Genomic DNA, 19,592 nt, shown 5'->3' on the forward strand with positions numbered 1-19,592 from the left:
CAGAACCTCAACAATTGAAAGGGATTTCAAAAGCCAACTAATCCAATCTTCTGACATCTAATTTAAGTGGTCATTCTGCCTTTGCTTAAAAACCAAGACTGAGGGGGAACCTATTGCCTCCAAGAGGCGATCTATTTCACTTTGGAGAGTTGATTGTTTACAGTCTTTTTTTTTCCATTAAGCTGAAACTTACTCCTTTACATTTTCTGCCCAATGTTCCTAATTCTGCCAATTGGGACCAAGTAGAACACATCTAAGTTCTCTTTTATAGTTGCCCTTTTTGGAGCTGGAAAGGGCCTTGGAAATAGTTTCTGAGTCCTAACTCTGTCATTTGATAAATGAGGAAACTAAGGCCTAGAAAGGAAAGATGTCTTCCCTAAAGTCACATAGGTAGCAACAGAACTAGGATTCAAATTTAGATCCTCTGATGCCAACTCCACGAATGTGCCCTTCTCCATCCCAACAACCCCAGCAGAACAAGACAAGACACAAGTCTTCTGCCATACTAATGTATTCCATCTTTCAAAAAGAAAGACATGATTTTAATATTACTTAACAATATGTTAAAAAAGTAGCCAGTCAGGCTTCAGTGTTAATACAATTATACACTCTATAACAGATTTGATAGTGTGAGTATTGTTCTTTTTTCCTTTTTTCTTCTTTTTTTTTTTTTTTTTAACTTTCTCGTTCTGCAAGTATTCTTACACAAGCTGGCTACAAGTCAGGGGGAAAAATCAAACACAAATAGCGTAACTTGTACACTCTTAAACAGTAGATTGTGAAAGAGAACTCAAGAAATGCTTGTCCCGTACGAGCCTCCTTTCCATGAAGTCGTGGTGGGAGTAATTCCGGAGCAGATGAAAGCAGCGCCGATGGTGAGAGGTCCAATCCTTTATCATGGATCAGGATGATGAGAAAACAGAGCTAGATGCGGGCGGGTGTGGCAGGCGCCACTGCAAATGATGCAAACCAGTGTTCTGGCCTCCACCCAAGCCTGGGAAGCAGTTGGTGGTCTCTGAGGCCAAGGCAATCGGGAGGAATTGGAGAAAAACTATTGTTCCAACTCCCACAGCGTACAGCTACAATCAAATAAACCTCACTCACAGACTACAAGCACACAAGCTAACAAATTCAGGTAGAAAGTGGCGATTTCTCAGGCCGCAAGAATTCTCAGGCCCCGGGGCTCAGTGCAGACCCACACGGCACTGGAGACAAGGCAAGGCAGCGCTGGCTCAGACCCGAGAAGCTCTCAGCACTCGTGGCAGGAGGGCAGGGGCAGTCTGCTGGGCTCCTGCAGGGCTTCCTCCTGAGACTGTCTCCATTCAGTGGGCAGCAAAGGTCGTTTTTTTCAAACTAAAATTGGACCAGTTGATGGAAAGTCTCTGCCTTGTCTGTCTTGCAGAATCCAAGCAGAACCTATACAAATACAAAGCAAAAGAAAAAAAAAAAAAAAGAAAGGAAACAAAAAGAACATTCTCAGCCCCAAATAGTATCATTACACAGGTAAGCAGTTTCCCAAAGGTCTTTATCTTTGGAAAAGTTACTTCCCCCTTCTTAGGCCTCAGTTAAATGAGTTTAAAGATAGCTTGCATTTCTGTTTCACTTTAAGGTTTACAAAATGTTCTTCTCACAATAATTTTATGAAGTAGATGATTTAGAAATGATCCACCCCTCCACACACGTCAGAGATGAGGAAACTGAGGCACAGAAATGAAGAGACTTGTCCAAACTTCACAAAGTTAGGTGTCAGAGCAAGATTAGAATCTGGGTCATCTCACTCCAATGCCAAAGGTTATTTTCATTGTACTACTCAGGTATACCTCTACCAGACAGAGCTATCATTAAATTTCCTTTCATTTTTAAGGTTCTCTGATATGTCACTTTGCTTATTGCCACTAACTAAAAGTCACCAACCCTGCTATCAGTATTGAAAATGGTAACATGCAATTATTTAATTTAATTCTACACAAACAGAATGTTAGTCACAGTTTTAAGGACAGCTGGTTGGGGTGGATAGTTTAATCTCAATGATGTGTTTTTCCCTAGTCCTTCGTACTATTGTAGTAACTTAATGTAACAGGCTTGTTGGATTACTGGGTATTGGAAACCCCTCAAAAAAAAAAAAAAAAAGAAATCTATATACAAATAGGATCAGATAAGTATAGATATGTTTTAGGTACCCCTTTAATATATGGAAAGGTTTCATTCCAGATGATCTGACCATGACGGGAACTTTTCTATGTAAAATGATGTTTTGCACTTAGAATTGGAAATGCTGCCTTCCTTCCAGTCTCCTGCACATACTTTGGTTCTTGTCATGAGAGGACCTATAAAGTCCTCAATCCAGATTCTACAGCACTTTCGTTACTATATATGTATATCATCTTTTACACTCCACTCATTTTCAAGAAAAAGTAAGAGCATTTGTTAGCTTCCTCTCTTAGAATGCACATAAACAAAGCAGCTTCTTATATTGGGATAAAGGCAAATATTTAATGGAGAGAACTAATTGTGAACAGTAGTTTACCAGATATGATACGGAGACCATGGACTGCTTCTAAAGTTTTTCTAGGTAGTCTGGAAAGGGATATTTTGTGTTGAAAGTCATGAAACTTGAATTAAAATCTCATTCTACTTGCTAACAATGTGAGCGTGGACAAGTCTCTTCCTTTCTTTGAGACAATTCCCTTATCTAGAAAAGAGGAATAATAATAATTTACACTGCCTACCTTCAGAGACAATGGATATGAAATACCCTGTGAAAGCTAAAGCACCATGCAAATGTGAGGTCTGATTGTTTTTACTTTCCAAAAGTCTTACTCTAAGACCTCACCCTACCATGAGGAGATGATGCTGAGTTCTTAAAAGTGTGTCATCATAGCATCAGTTTTGAAGGACAAGCCTAGTTATAAACAAAGAGACATAGCAATAGCAAAGTGGCCACTAGATGATAAATTCTTTGGCAATAGCAACCCATGAAAAGAAAAATATAAAACAGCCTTCAGTTTTGTGCAGTTCCTTCCACTTAGGCAATAATAAAGGAAGATGATAAAGAGGCACAGGATAGATGAAAAATATATTGTAAAATGCGCTTAACATTTAAGAAATCAAAAAGGCCAAAAGTTTGTGACTATGTAAGCCTCACATTCATAACTCAAAATGTATTCATATGAAGACTACTCTGTTCACAAAGAGAACTGAGGGGCACTGGATATAGCAAGTACTAAATAAAAGAAGTAACTACAGCAAAACAAGAAGACAACTTGTCACTGATGAGACAAGGTTTTTCCCCTCTGTAATTATTTCAACACTTCTCCTCACACTACCTCAACTGTTTGCTTAAAACAATTAAGCAAAGTCATCTGATATATATATACTAGGGAGTCATTTCTGAAGCAGCTGTCTATGTACTGTCAGACTCACTGATTTGTAAGAGTCAATATAAAAGATCAATACCTACTGAGGGGAAATAAAAAATGATATGGCATATAGTTAAAAAAATATTCTTCAACCTGACCTTCTTATAAGTTACAGTTGCTGAGAAGTGGATGAGACTATCAATGGGTTAATATTGGCAGTTTAAATAACTTTTGATCAATCATTACAATAAGGAAAACAAAACAGCCTAGAAATCAATTCTGCTAGTCAATCATCTCTTTGCTAAATGGACAGATGTCACACAAAGGCAATATCAGTTGAAAAAATAAACACATTTATAAAAATCTTACAGAGAAGGATGGTAGGAAGATAACTAACAGTATTATTTCATAAAACAAGCAGGGGAAGGAAAAGCAAAGCTATCGAAAAACTTGGCCAGATCATCCTAAGAGCATCTAAAGAAGAAACTAGATTAAACACAAGAAAAAAAAAAAGATTTTCCCAATGTAAAGGGCACTTAGAAAAAAGGAAAGAATAGTTGGCTTACACCAAGAATATATAGAAGAATTCATGTTATAAGTGACAATTTTGAGAGCACTGAGGGATCAATTCTTAAGATGTATGGAACAGGAGAGGAAAATAAAAGCTTGAAGGAAATTCTGCATGTTTTATTACTTAAAAAAAGGAAATAAAGAAAATATCAGAAAACACTAAATCAAGCCTATTTTTCTCATCTTCACAAAAATCTTTAAAAAAAATTTCCTTATTTTTAGTATGAACTTAATTATCAACAGAGACTAAGATATAAAAGATAAAAAGAAGACTAGACATGAAATTGTAAACCTATTATGTACAAAAACTTAACAAGATAATAAAAGATTGTCTTGTTTTCACAAAATCTTCAAGAGATATATATGCATCAAGAGCATCTTCGATCATATTTCCACAGCAAGAAAGATGCAAGATAAAAAATACCATGTTATTTGTGGACTATAAAATAGCACTCGATTTCACAGAGCAAAATGACACTTATAAAGGGCTCTCCTTTAAAATGGAGTCTCCAATATATACAAAGATTGCTTGAACAAAACAATAATGGAAACAACTAGCTTGAACAATGCTCTATTATCAAACAAAGCATTTTCCCAGTCATCTAGATTCCTAACAACTCTTACTGTCTTAAAATCTTTTCTCTCTCTAATCTTTCCTCCACATAGCTGTGAAACTGATATTGGTAATGTGTGAATATGGCCTGTTACTGTGCTCTTCAAGAAGCCCTGGTCCCTATCTTTTACCCTTATTTAAATGTATGCCTGGCATTTAAAACCCTTCCCAATATAGCTCCAGTCCATCTTTCCCTTTCATGTATGCTTATAATCTGGTCAAAACAATCTCTTTGCTCTTATTTCCATGCCTTTGTCAATGTTGTCCTCCTATGACTAATCAGACCTCTTCCTCATCTTTAGAATCCCTAACGCCTCAGGGACCAGTAAAGTGCTACTGTTTACACGACCTCTCTTTTCAGACTCCCATTTTTAGTAACATCCACCAAATTGCTCTGTATATAATTTGTACTTACTCATTGTTTACTCTGCTGCCACCCCATCTCTCCCAAAGGATGCAAGGACAATTTCAATTGCCTTTGCATCTATGACACCAAGTACAATGTCTAATGTATAACAGATGCATAATACATTTTGTTGAATGAAGGCATTAAAACAGGGTGACATGCTTGACAAATTGTCCATTGTAATGAAGAAGGTTCACATTGGAGCCAAAAAAAAGTCCATATATGAACTTGTGCAAGTCACTTCCATTTTCTTGGCCTCTTCCCTTCTATAAAGTGAGGGGCCTAGACTGCTGCCATAACCTTCTGGTTGGTTTCCCTGACTCAAGTTTCTTCCTACTCCAGTCCATTCAGCTGTCAAATTAATCTTTCTCATATGCAGGTCACCCATGTCACTCACTCCATTTAATAAATTCCAGTGGCTCCCTTTTACTTCTAAGATCAAATGTAAAATCAACTGTTTGGCTTTTTAGGCTCTTCAAAACCTGGCCCCTTTTCTACCTTTTCAGTTTTTTTATGCTTTACTCCTTGTCATGTATTCTGTGATCCAGTGACATGGACCTCATCTCCATGATATTCTTTGTACATGAAATTCCATCTCCCAACTCCAAGAGTTTTCACTGAATATCCCTCATGCTTGGAACTCTCTGACTCCTGATGTCTTGATTTTCCTTTATGTCTCAGCCAAAGCCCTGCCTTCTACAAGAAACTCTTTCCAATGCTCCCTGGCACCTTCTTTCTGAGACTGTTTCTATCTGGTTTGCATACACTTGTTTTCCTGTTGTTTCCGCCATTACATTGTAAGTTCCTCAAAGACAAAGACTGTCTTATGCCGTTCTCTGTATGCCTAGCACATAGCAAAAGTGTCCCACACACAGCAGACACTTGAATGCTGGTTGTTCAAGTAGATAATGTTCAGCGTCTTTTCCACCTCTAAAATCTTACAAACCCATGGATAAGAACTCATTCAGGAGGCAGTAAGAACTCAAGTGTTTATGACCTGACCCAGCAGAATGAAGTTGATACAAAACTCAGAATGGTTTCTACAGAGCCTTAAATGGCCAAGACTTAGTTTAGCATGAAAAAACTGAGAGCTTATATTGGAATACAGATTTATTTTGAAGTCCATTGATATAACTTCCCAAAGTCATTCAGTATCTGTAAATAAAAACTGTTATAACTCTTCACTGAAAATTGGACCATGTAAATTATGACATAATATCAATATTTCATGCTTTAGAAGAAAGGATTATTGACTGAGTTGACTGCAAGAGGTCAAGATTTCCCCCTTGTGAACCAAGGGGAATGGATAGGTTAGTCTTTACCAAACAATGGATGTTTTCTATAGGCTTAATATTTGATTATGAAATATAAACGTGCTGCTGTGCAAGTATGAGTTGGTGGTAATAGTTCTGGATTTAGTGTCAGAAAAACAGGAGATCCAACTTAACTTAGATGAATGTGAGTTAATAATTTCATTTCTTTGATACTGTTTCTTTTTTTGAAACAGGAAGAATAATATAGTCCTAAGCAACCTCAAAAGAATTATGAAGATGAAATGAGATAATTTCTATAAAATAGTTTACAAACTGAAGTGCCATTCAGATACATATTGTTACTATTTCAATTACTATTATGATCAACAAATCTAATTTGATGAAACATGTACCATTAAGAATTAATGTTTACCAAAGTTATAAAATAAAATGGAAAGTGCATTGGATTTGGAATCAAAACACCTTAGTTTTAATTCTGATTCTGTTACTTACTTGGTTGAGACATTTTCCTTTTTACAGCCTCAATTTCCCCATTTACAAAATAAAGGTCTTGGAATAGGTGGTTTCTAAAGTCTCTTTCTCTTAAGTTCTATAAGATACTATTTCTCAGAATAAGAAGGCTCAAAGCACAGGGGTTGTGAATTGCCAGTTAACCTTGGGATATCTATTTACAGGTGAAATAAGTCTGTTGGTATATTAAAAGTTTTAAAAGTGAAAGAAAAAAAATACAAGTTGTGATTTAGTAATTGCTTCATTTCCAGAATTCAAAATGTTTTTCTTAAAAGTATGAATTTATTTTCACTTGCGTCTTTAAAATATGAAACTCTGCTTCTCTTATTTCTTTACTGGTTTAATATGCAACACCATGACAACCAAGCGCACAGTGAATATCTATCATCACTCCTATTTCTTAAGAGGGGAGGTGAAATCTCATATCACCAGAGGGCTCAGTGATTTACTGTCAGGGCTGCGGAAGTTCAGAAGATCAGTCATTAGCATTTCAGCTTCTTAGGATCCATTAGTAGTCTAATTATCAGCAGCTTTTTTTTTTTCTACACAGAAATAACTGTAAAGAATGTCAAAAGAGGCTTTTTTTAGATACCACTGATGCCCTACTTTGTACAATTCCAAAACTATGTACCCAGATGAGGTGGATGAGTTGCAAAATTCCATAAATTCAGGGTTAACACACACTTGATGACCAGAGCTGCTCTTCTTTCATTTGATACTAAGAGAGTAATTTTTTAAAGTGGCACATTTTAGTGTCAATGTTCTTTTCACTGACATATTATTCAGAAATATTTCTGTTTTTAGATAACTAATAAGAAAAGGCTGTGACTGTGTGCAATGCACAGATATACACACTGAGAGGAATACAAATTATGTAATTATCTCTATAAAAGAATCTCAACAACAATTGTTCCATATTAGTTGAAAAAGGACAGCTTTTATTTTTGAGATTTATATATTTTTTCTTATGCATGTAGCCAGCCAAGATTAGGGTTCCTTTAAAAGAGGCATTAGAGGTTGAAGGCCTTGTTGTATTTGGAAACATAGTATGAACTCAAAAAGGTGGAATAAATGTGGCTTGTTTCACCCAAGTCAGACTCATCACAAAAGGAGTTAACAAAGAATAGCTAAAAAAAAAAAAAAAAAAAAAAAAAAAGATTCCCCCTTCCCATATCGTAACTAACGTAGAATATTTTCACTGATCCTCCTGAAACAACTGTCACAAAGCTCATATAGCTTATTCCATAGCCTTCAATCAGGAGTTACAGTCCTAAATCCATAATATCATATTACACTTAATTCTAACAAGAAGCCCTACAGTTACTTCGTTTAGGTGACAAACAGCTCTACAAATCTCAAAAGCTCATGAAAAATATCACTTTATTATAAAATAGCAATATATTGAAAAGCAGGAAATTTCTAGGGAAGGCAAAATTTTCTGTTGGTGGAAAGGGCCATGGAAATCACAAAGAAAAATGAAAGAAGAAGAGTGAGCACATAACTACCACAATGTCAGTCACAAATGATAACATTTACCTTTTAAAATACTCCACTTCCCTCTCAGTTTCATCCATATCCACACTGTCTAGATCAATATCTTTGGGAAGAAACACATCATCTGCAAAAAGAAAGAGAAGAAGCAAATTAACATAAGCTGACAATGTCACTAAAAAATAAACCAGAACAAGTTTTAACTCCAGGACCTGGCTGCAATAATTTTATTGATTCATCTTTTAAAAAATTTATTTAAAAAATTGTAACATGCAAATAAATAAAAATGTTATTATAGTATAACCTCACAGGCTTATTATTTAAAAAAATTATAACTAGCTAAGAAAAAAGTAGCTCTATCTTCTTTCAACTATTATAAAATACATGGGTTCAGGTGTTTTGCCACTTCTATGTCTCTATTCATACCTTTTCCTATGACTGTAATGCTTTTTACCCACTTCTGCCTGGAGAGATCCCATCAGAGACTCTTGGATGGCAATATTCTTTCCCTCTCAGATGCAGATCTATGTATTTTTTTGGCCCATATAATTTCTGAGGTAGTTATTTGTGTCTATGTCTCATTTTTCTCTAATGGAAAATTTTTCTCATTCATCTTTATATTCTTTCCCTTCTTGTCAGTGTCAAGTATTATGTGATGTCATAATGAATATTTTAATTTAAATATTTATTGATTCTCACTGTTGATTTCATGTACCCTTACTCAAGCAATATTATGCCAAAGACTTTAACATGCTAAATTTTTACCAAACTTCCCTCCCCAAATCCCCAAAACCAAAACCCACCCACTTACCCCCTCAAACCAAATCAAAACAAAAACTCTATTAAACTAAGTTTGATTATTGAGACTAAGATTTTCTAAGGGAATAATGAGAATTATAAAATGATGATAGAAGCAAATAGGACAATTTTAATAGGGAAGAAAATAGTGGTAAATTCATATAAGCTGTACATTTTGCAATGTGGTCAAAAAGGCTAGGAGAATAAAAATATGATTATAACAAAAGTAGTTGTGGGCTCTATGAAGTTTATTTTTTAGAACTATCAGTTGTAATAAGATGGCTATTTTTCCACAAATTTTTCAGTAAATTTGGGTGAAAAGGTTTTTTTAAAATTAAAAAAATTCCTAAGATTGCACTTCAATATGGCTAGTATAAAACCTGTCATGTAAAAGTTGAAAATTTGTTTACTGACTGACTTCAAGTAGCATTTGACTATCAATATGAAAATCAATTTTTTTTTTTTTTAAATGAGTCCCCTCTATGGAGGATTTATAGAAGGGCATGGGCAAGAATCACATAGTATGATAAAGCATGTATTCTGTACTGGTGGAGATAGTGTCCAATACCAAGAAGATACATTCATTGAAGCATTTAAATATGAGAAAAACAGAGATTACAATGCCATGCCTCTTAACAGTGATAACTCAAAAAAAAAAAAATCTAATTCTAACACAACTTATATATAAATAACAAACGCTATCAATTTAATACAAGTCAGTATTTGAGTACTTACTATAAGCAGAGCCTCATACAAAGTGCTGTGGGGGAGACAAGAGAAGTGTCTCATATTTTACTGATCATCTTTGAAGTAGGATAATACATACTAAGGCTTTTTTTTTTTTTTTAAACCTTAAATTGAAAGCTGTCTAAGCTAGTAGACTTGCCTAATTTCTGCTGTATAAAAACACAGACAGAGAAGAAATTAATTCTAACTTGACAGTTACCAATACAGGCTTTAGATTACAGTGAGATTTTTATGAGATGTGAAGAATATAACCACAAGTATAATAAATTACTCTAGGAATATCAAACTATATTAGGAGGCTAATACGTCAAGAAATTATGCTTTCACTGGAGAATATACTGCATTCCACCTGGGTAGATCACAACTCTTCTACATCTGATTGGACTGCTTTTATAATTGCTACAGCTGAAGAATATCATCACTTCTCTGATGATGAGCTTTTGTATTTTCCTGGGTTGGTTCTCTGCAACCAGACACATTGTCCCCAGTTAGACTTATGTTCAGTATTTCTAGGCTGGTAAGACTTTTTAGAGTTTATACTCTCCCATTTTTGGCTTTTGAGAACCTAGGGTCACCTCTGCAACATAAAGAACTATTATTAATGGAGTTGTAGAATACACATCTAAATTATTTGTGACCTGAGTGGTTTGTATATCACATATTTACAATCCATATGAAAAACATACTCATTCATGAATTTTAAAAGAGCATAACATTTATAAAACCCCAAACTCACCCTACTCACTCTAGACATGGCAAATCAAGAAGAAATCATTATGGTCTAGAAAAAAGGCTAAGAATAGTAACAGAAAATTATTAGGGGTCAACAGCTGTTAATATGTTCTTTTTATTATTTCCCCAACTTTGCCACTTTTTCTCTTTCTCCTTATCCACAATTCTTATATTTTCCTCCTAGCCTTGGCCCCCTCTTTTCTTCCCTCTAGGCTTTTGGAAAGGGGTGAAAGAATTAGTTGAGGATTGGGATAGCTTAGGGGAAATGATGGTTTCATATAAACAGACGCTGCTGAAAGCCATTTTCTGAGAATGCCAGATGAAGGTTAATATTCCCCTTATCCTCTCCTCTGCTTGAAAGACTTAAATGCAAGACTGGAATCAAAACCACAGGCAGCATTTATCTGAACTCAGCCAACAGTATATGCTGACAATAAGCAACGAATAACTGAATGAATGAAGCATTTATTAAGTGCTTACTCTATGCACAGCACTGTTCTAATGGCTAGGGACAGAAATAATAGGAAAATAAGGCCACCCTTGCCTTCAAGGAAATCACATTCTAATGGAAAAAAACCAAAAACCACACACTAGTTAATTTAAATGGGTTTATGAAAAAGGAGAGGTTTATGATGGCAATTTAGGACCAAACCATCCCTGCCACCAGAAGCCAAAGAAGGGCTAGCCTTAAGAAGGCTGATCAATGTAGATTATACAAGTAAATGATTAATACACACACACACACACACACACCACTTTATTACAGGTTAAGAAAGCTCAGTGCCTATTAAATGCCAATAACATGTCCTGATGGTTAGAATGAAATATTAAAGAGGAGTACTATTTTTTTGTGGACAAAACAACAAATTCTTGTATTACAAATACAGATGTTAAAAATATCTTGGAGAACACCTAACCAGCAGTATAGAGGAATAAGCATTAGGAAAGACTAAAGTGTTGTCCCCAATCATCTGCACACAACATCGAGTTACAAAAATGTAAGGAAAATGTTTTCCATAGATCTCAATCTCTAAGCTACATGAACTGAAAAGCTTTCAAAATGAAGATTTAGCAGAATGCAAAATCATGTGTGAACAGGATGAGATAGACATCAAGCTCTACTGTCCTACTACTGATGTAACAAAGTTGTTTTTAGTAAGACTATAGAAGAATGAACACACATCTCATACTTTTATTCAACTACAAAAGGCAATTATTTTATCCACTAGTTCATAGGACACTAAAAATTAACTATTAATAATAATAAAAATGGACTCTAATGGCTTGCAAAGTGCCTTACATACATTATCTTACTCAGTTTCGTAACTATGCTATGATGTAGGTACTACCTTTTACAAATATGAAAATTAAAAAGCAACAGGATGAATGAAGTGGCATAATGTGGATTTGAAGCCAGAGATTTCAATTCCAAATTTGTTGTTTATGATCTAAGTGACCTTGAACAAACCACTGTGTCTCTTGTCTTTTCTTTCTCTATTAAAAAAAAAAAGGGCAGGAGGGGGAAAGAAGGAATAGGATTAAATAATCTCTTAAGTCTTCTTGATTCTGGTTTGAATCCTATGAGCATCTAGCACAGTATGTTGCTCATATTATGCATTCAATAATCATCTGCTGAATAAAATTATAAAATTAAGTCACCTTAGAGAAGCCACTTAATACACACACACACACACACACACACACACACACACACACACACACACACATATATTCTACTCTAAAGCTTCCTAACTCTACAATGGTGGGAGGTACATTTTCCTTACCCTTTTTTTTAAAGGATAATTTTAAGGAAAACTTTAATTTCTAAAGAGTATTTAGAATAAGTACTTGAACAAAGTTCAAATTAAATTTCTGTTACTGTTGTTGAGTCTTTCAGTCACGTTCAACTCTAGGTGACCCTGCATTTTATTCATGAGAGTTTCTTGGCAAAGATATTGGAGTGGTTTGCCATTTCCTTTTCTAGAACCCAGATTTGAACTCAGGTCTTCCTGACTTTTAGCTCAGTAATCTATTTACTGTGCCACTTAGCTGCCATTCCAATTAATTAAACAACCCTTTGTAATTGAAATTCAGTTTACAACAAATTTTAATGTGGGAATGAGGTTAAGGGATACTTTAAAATATAAAGGGATTGGAGTAGACAGCTCTTTCTGCTCATAATGTCAATGTATACAAACACATACATACACACACAGAAACTTAAGCCCAATTTTCTTTTTATCTCTTTGCTCAATCAGCTGAAAAATAAACAAGATCATAGAATTTTCCTCAAGAAACTAGTATAAAGACAGCATTATGGTGAGAGGTAAGGCGTCATAATATTTGAGAATAAATGGAAGGCAAAGAAAATAGTCAATAAATATTTACTAATCACTTAGACTTTGTGCCAGGCACTGTGCTAAGTACTGGGGATGCAAAGAAAGGCAAAAGATATTTGTCCTTAAGGAGATCACAATCTAACAAGGGAAGTAATAAATAAATATGTACAAATAAAGAATATATAGGAAATAACAGAGGGAATGCCCTAGAATTAAGAGGGATTGTAAAAAGTTTCTTGTAGAAGATAGGATTTTAGCTGGGATTTAAAGGAAACCAGGTAAGCTACTAAGTGAAGATGAGGAAGAAGAGTAATTTGGGCATAGGGAACAGTGAGAGAAAACGACTGGAGCTGAGATGGAATGTCTTCATGGAATGGCCAGGGGTTCACTGTCACTAGATTGAGAGTATGTAGCAGGGAGTAAGATATAGGAAATTTGGAAAGGTGGTGGGAAGAACTATTTATGAAGGGCTTTGAACGTCAAACAAAAAATTTTTGTATTTGATTCTGGAAATGATAGGGAGCTACTGAAGCTTATGGACTGTGGTGGGTGGTAGTTTAGGAAAATTACTTTGGTAACTGAATGGAAGATTGTTTGGAATAGAGAGAGATTTGAGGTTTGGCCAACTATCGCTACTACAGAGGTACAGATGGTGTGAAGTGATGAGGGGCTACACCAGAGTAGTAATGGCATCAGGGAGCATATTCAAGATATTTTTCAGAGACAAAATTTACAGACGTGGGCAACAGATGGGATATGAGGGGGAGAGACAGGAGGGAGTTGAGGAAGAGGGCACATTAGGTTGTAAGCCTAGAGGAGCGGGAGGATAGTGTTGCTTTCTATAGTTACAGGAAAGTTGGAGGTCAGGGATGGCTGGCTTGGGGGAAAGATGATGAATTCAGTTTTGGTCATAAAGAATTTAAGGTGTCTACTAGACATCCAATTTGAGATGTGTGAAGGGCAGTAAGAAATGCAATACTAGAGGTCAGTAGAGAGATTAAGGCTGGATAGGTAGATTTGACAACCACCCCTAGAGATATAATTGATCCACAAGAGCTGATGAGATCACTGGGCATCCACCCCATGAATATCCCTGATGAGTGCAGAAGACCAAGAGGAGGATCCAACAAAGGGGCCAGAGAAGGAGCAGTCAGATTGGGAGGAAAAGAACAAGAAGGGAGTGGTATCCTGAAAAACTAGGGGAAAATATCAAGGTTAAGAGGTGACAGATCACATTTAAGGCTGGAGAGAGCCCCAAAAGAATGCAAACTCAGAAAAAGCTATCAGACCAGAGATCACTGGTAATTTTGGAGAAAGCAGTTTCTGCAGATTTATGAGGTTGGAAGCTGAATTAAGAAGCAATGAATTAAGAAGACAGTGAAAGGAGAGAAAATGGAGATAATTATTGTACATAGTTTTACTACAAAGGGCCAAAGAAATACAGGCCAATAGTGGGGATGGAAGAATCAAGTGAGTTTTCTGAGTTTGAAGAAGTCATGGGCATGTTATGGAATGAGCCAGTAGATAGGGAGAGACTGTAAAACAGGAAGAGACAAGATGGAATGGCATCACTTGAGCAAGGCCATCTCATCATGTGAAAAAGGGATTTAAGAGGAAGAGAATGGCAGAAGGCACAGCAGTGATCCAAGACAGGATTCCACAGGGTGTTTCAGAAGACCTGCTGTGGAAAGGGGAATGATGAGATGATATTGGAGATGCAGGGGGTCTTCACAGCAGCAGGGAAGGCCCAGGAGGGGCTCTGTAACATGAATATGAAATGGACAAAGAGAGATTGTGGGATTTTCTCTACTTTCGCTTGACACAGGGTTGGGATCTAAGGCTGAGGCTTGGCAGGGCTGCAGTGAGTGACATGATGAGGGGCCGAGGGACACAAGACAACAATATAGAGGGGAACTAGCTCACGATGGTGACAAGATGGGGAAAACAGGAGTGTGGTTAATGCAGGTGGATGACCTGGGAGAGAACTGAGGGATCAGTAAATTTAGAGGCCACAGTACAGATTAAAAGCAGGCTTGGATAAGAGAAGGCAGAGGGAAGGAGGAATACCTTAAGGACAGACAAGGGGCTTTCTGAATGACTGAACATGGAAGTAGTGGTAGGTGACAGAAATTTCAAGGGTATGACTAAATCCACAAAGGTAGCTGACATGGAATGCCATAGGGTCATGGAAAACGAAAAGGCTGAGGAACTAAAAGATTAGGGGGTCTGAAAGAGCAGACTCCCCTCACCCCCCAATGTATATTGAAGTCCCTTAGCAGAAGGGCAGGAGTTGGGAAGGAGGAAAGAAAAATTTTGAGACAGGGACAGGTCCTGAACTCATTGAGGGAAGAAAGGGAGTTAAAAGCTAGCCAGATTCTGTGCAGCCCATACCTAAAGTAGGACCCTCTACAAAATTATCAACAAATAGAGATGTGGTTTCTGCCTGAACATTTCCATTGATGAGAGAGTAGAACTTCCTTGATGGACAGCTGAATGATAAGAAATTCTCCTGCTATTCAGAACAAAAAGTCCACATAATCTTTCTGAAGGATTATCACATATTGAAATTCAGTTTTACTGTCATAACACTTTCATTCTATAAAAACTAAGACGACTAGGTGACAAATAGCAAAAATTTTTTATGTACATTACCTTGAGTTTTCTCTTAACTCTGTGATGTAAGAACATTATTTCCATTTTATAAATGAGAAAATTGGGCTCAGACTTAAATGACCTGATATGGTCAGAGAATATTAAATGCCAGTGGGAAGATCTGAAGCTTTCTGAATTCAAATGCAGTACTACATTCACTTTAAGACATTATCCTTACTTTTCCTTTTTCCAATAAAAAAGTAAAAACTTCAATAAAAAAAAAATTTAAGCCTTGGGGAACATCATCATCAAGTGTTGAGATTGTAAATAAAACTGGGGAAAAACATTTAAGGACATCTGTTAGAAAGCAAAAGGTCTATTTTGGACTAATGCAAGCAATTCTATCAAATGGTTACTAAGATTCCTTAAGTAAAATTCTCATTTTGATGAGGAGAGTGACATAATCAGACCAATTTGGCAACTACTATTTGAAACAGATTGAAGAAGATAAAGATTGGAAGATCAAATCTAAGCTAGAAGTGATAAATGGATTCCTTTGGAAGGTTAATATAGTCTATAGAAACTTTCCTAGAATAATTTTTAAAGGTATAAAATAAAATATGCAAGATTTCAAAGGAAACCACTTATGTAGACTTCCATAACACACATGTTTATATATGTATGTTTCAGATTTTAAGTTTAAGAAGAGAAGAAGTATTTGTATAGTGCCTATGATGGTACTGGACCAAGAGCTTTACAAATATTATCTCACTTAATCCTTGCAACCATCCTATAATTAATCTCATTTTACAGTGGAGGAAACTAGTTCAGACTTTGCTCAGAGTCTGAGCAGTGTCTGAGGCAAGATTTGAATGCAGATCTTCTAGTCTAACAAGCCCAGCACTTCACTGTATAAACAAGACTCTTTCCCCCAAAGGATCAGTAAACGTGGCAATGATTTGGAATATGGATGTTAATGTGTCCACCAGATAGGCTGATAGTGATTGTTTTTTTATTCCTCATATTTGCTTAGAATATTTCTTCCCCTAGATTTTGTCTTTGCTCTTATCATATCCTACCTTATATTATAGTTATTTATGTTCAAATACAACCTCTTGGTTTTCAGTTCTCTTACCTACAAAAGGAAAGTCTTGGACTAGAAGATCTCCCAGATCTAAATCTATAATCCTTAATTCTAAAATTCATATGCTATATTATGCTTTCAGAACCTGCAATTAAATATAAAGAGAAGCAATAAATCAACAGATGTCTATTTAAAACTGACTATGGCAGAACTCAATGAGCTACAGGGGACAGATACAAAGACCAAAGTTAGATAGTAACTGTGCTTAAAGACCTCAGGCATGCATAGCCTGGGATTCATGGATACCCCAGAAAACTGGCAAATTTAAAGTCTATAAATTTGATTGGAGGAAAAAATTATCTTTATTTCACCAACTTTTCAATTATGGATTTCAAAAGAGAAACATTATGAGAAAGGATCCATGGAACTATGCTCAAAAAGTTATCAAACTGTGTATACCCTTTGATCCAGCAGTGTTTCTACTGGGCTTATACCCCAAAGAGATACTAAGGAAGGGAAAGGGACTTGTATGTGCCAAAATGCTTGGGGCAGCCCTGTTTGTAGTGGCTAGAAGCTGGAAAATGAAAGGATGTCCATCAATTGGAGAATGGTTGAGTAAATTGTGGTATATGAACATTATGGAATATTATTGTTCTGTAAGAAATGACCAGGAGGATGAATACAGAGAGGACTGGCGAGACTTACATGAATTGATGCTAAGTGAAATGAGCAGAACCAGGAGATCATTATATACCTCAACAATGATACTGTTTGAGGATGTATTCTAATGGAAGTGGATCTCTTCGATAAAGAGAGCTAATTCAGTTTCAATTGATCAAGGATGGACAGAAGCAGCTACACCCAAAGAAAGAACACGGGGAAATGAATATAAACTGCTTTTATTTTTGTTTTTCTTCCCAGGTTATTTATACCTTCTATCCAATTCTCCCTGTGCAACAAGAGAACTGTTCGGTTCTGCATACATATATTGTATCTAGGATATACTGTAACCTATTTAACATGTATAGGACTGCTTGCCATCTAGGGGAGGGAATGGAGGGAGGGAGGGGAAAAATCGGAACAGAAGTGAGTGCAAGGGATAATGCTGTAAAAAATTACCCTGGCATGGGTTCTGTCAATAAAAAGTTTTTAAAAAAAAAGAAAAAAGAAAGGATCCATGGTTTTACCAGACTGCAAAGAAATCCAATATACACAAAAAGTTAAGAATTCTTATACTAGGGGGTATTTAAAGATAAATACATATAGGATTTATATAAAATGGATACACAGGACTGGGGGAAGGGCTGTGTACCAACAACTAGGGAATCCACAAAGTCTTCTGAAGGAGGAGATAAGTTCTAAGTGGAACAGGTAAGGAGGGAAATATTCTGTGTAAGGGTATAGAAGCAGAAGATAGAATGTTGTATACAAGGAAAAGCAAACAGAGCAGTTTGAATGAAGACAATAATATGTAACTAGTCTGAAAAGACTGGTTGGAATCAAATTATGATATACTTTAAATGCCCAATAGAGGTCCCAGAGGCAGTGAGAAATCACTGAAGCTTCTTGAGCAGGTGACATGGTCAAGTATGTGCTTTAAAAAAAATCAGTAATTTGGCGGCTTTGTGGAGGATGGAATGAAGAAGGAAAAAACTGGATTCAGGGATATAAATTAGGAGACTATTGAGACAGTTTAGGTGAGAAGTGATGAATGCTTTGGACTAAAGTGGTTGTGGTATTAATAGAAAGGAGGGGACTGATGGGATAAATGTTGAAAAGGTGCAAGCAATCAAGAAAAAAAGTCAATTATTGAATATTTGGCAACTCTACCAGCCTATCTGTGGATAACAAATGTTCTTTGCTTGTTTCTACTTTTGAACACTTTATTATTTAGATGAATCTCTGAGGCAAGCAGAGAAGGGAAAAGGAAAAAGGTTTGTGGGGATGAGATAATAACAGACCTGTGACTTCACTGAAAATTCTATCATCTAGAGGAAAATCTACCAATGCTAATTGATGTTGCCTGGTATCCCCAGCCTTCAAAGAGTAGCCTGAGAACACAGAGGTTAAGTGACTTGTCCAGCATCATTCAGAAAATTTCTCAAAGATGGGAACTGAAAACAGGTCTTCCTGACTCTCAAGGTGGCTCTTTATCTACTACGCCATGCTGCCTTTTAGTGAGGTTGATGCTTCAAAACTATAAGTCTGTATCTTGTTTATTTATAGTAGCTCAGCATCCCATTATTAGGAACAATCAAAAATTTAAAATAGAATTTTTTTCCCTTCTCTTCACCATTCCCATGCTTTCCATACAGATCAATCTCCTCACCACCTAATTTTCAGATAACAACCACCTTTGAAATGAGATTTTCTTGCCCCTAGTTTCTTATTTTCCTTCTCCATAATACATTGTTTCATAAAACAATTATGACAAATTAAAATATCAACTACAGTGATTTCATTGTTATCCAAAAGTTTTCTAAAAGGACATTCCTTCTGTCTACAAAATCCACATGCTTCACTTTGGTGTTCAAAATCTTCATGACCTAGTTTCTTTATACTGAACTCTATTGAAGAGATTTAAAACAAACATTTAACTGAAAAATATAGAATTAATTTCCTGGAAAACTGAATAAATATAATTTTCTGTTAATCAGACACAGATGAAACTAGATTACTTAGTGTATGGCCATCTTAAGGAAGATATGAATACTTTCCTACTTAAGTTATGGTGCTTAAACATTTTACAGGTATTAGAAGTATTATTTTAGCCTGTGACAAACTCTCCTCAGATTTAATTCATTATTGTCATATAAACACTTTAAGGAAATAGTTAAAAATCAAAAATAATTCTATCTTTTTAAAATCCAGTGAACAATGTATCTTAAAGACAAATTACTATCTAGCTAAATAATTCTATCTTTTTAAAGTCCAGTGAACAACGTATCTTAAAGACAAATTACTATCTAGCTAATGGTATAATAACCATAAAGAAAATCAAGATTCTTGTAGAAAAATATTGAAGGGAAAACACAAAGGTCCTAATGATAATGAGATAACTGCAAAGATTAGTTAAA

The 19,592-nt window shown here is 35.7% G+C and overlaps 1 protein-coding gene across 5 annotated transcripts in view; it reads right to left on the reverse strand.

Moving 5' to 3' along the window:
• Positions 1 to 495: 495 nt before the first annotated feature.
• Positions 496 to 19,592, reverse strand: part of FAM193A (family with sequence similarity 193 member A) — a 203,132-nt gene continuing 184,035 nt past the window's right edge. For 4 of the 5 annotated variants that reach the window (XM_051966313.1, XM_051966310.1, XM_051966312.1 and 1 more), the window contains 2 exons: positions 8,269 to 8,350; positions 496 to 1,416 (listed from right to left, as the gene is read on the reverse strand). In XM_051966313.1, coding sequence (XP_051822273.1) covers positions 1,323 to 1,416; positions 8,269 to 8,350 — 176 coding nt within the window. In that variant the 3' untranslated portion in view covers positions 496 to 1,322. Of the gene's footprint in view, positions 1,417 to 8,268; positions 8,351 to 9,756; positions 9,782 to 19,592 lie in introns of those variants that run through there. The other variant, XM_051966311.1, reaches the window with a different exon arrangement.

This window comes from Antechinus flavipes, chromosome 6 (assembly GCF_016432865.1).
Source record: "Antechinus flavipes isolate AdamAnt ecotype Samford, QLD, Australia chromosome 6, AdamAnt_v2, whole genome shotgun sequence".
In the NCBI taxonomy this organism is placed as follows: Eukaryota; Metazoa; Chordata; class Mammalia; order Dasyuromorphia; family Dasyuridae; genus Antechinus; species Antechinus flavipes.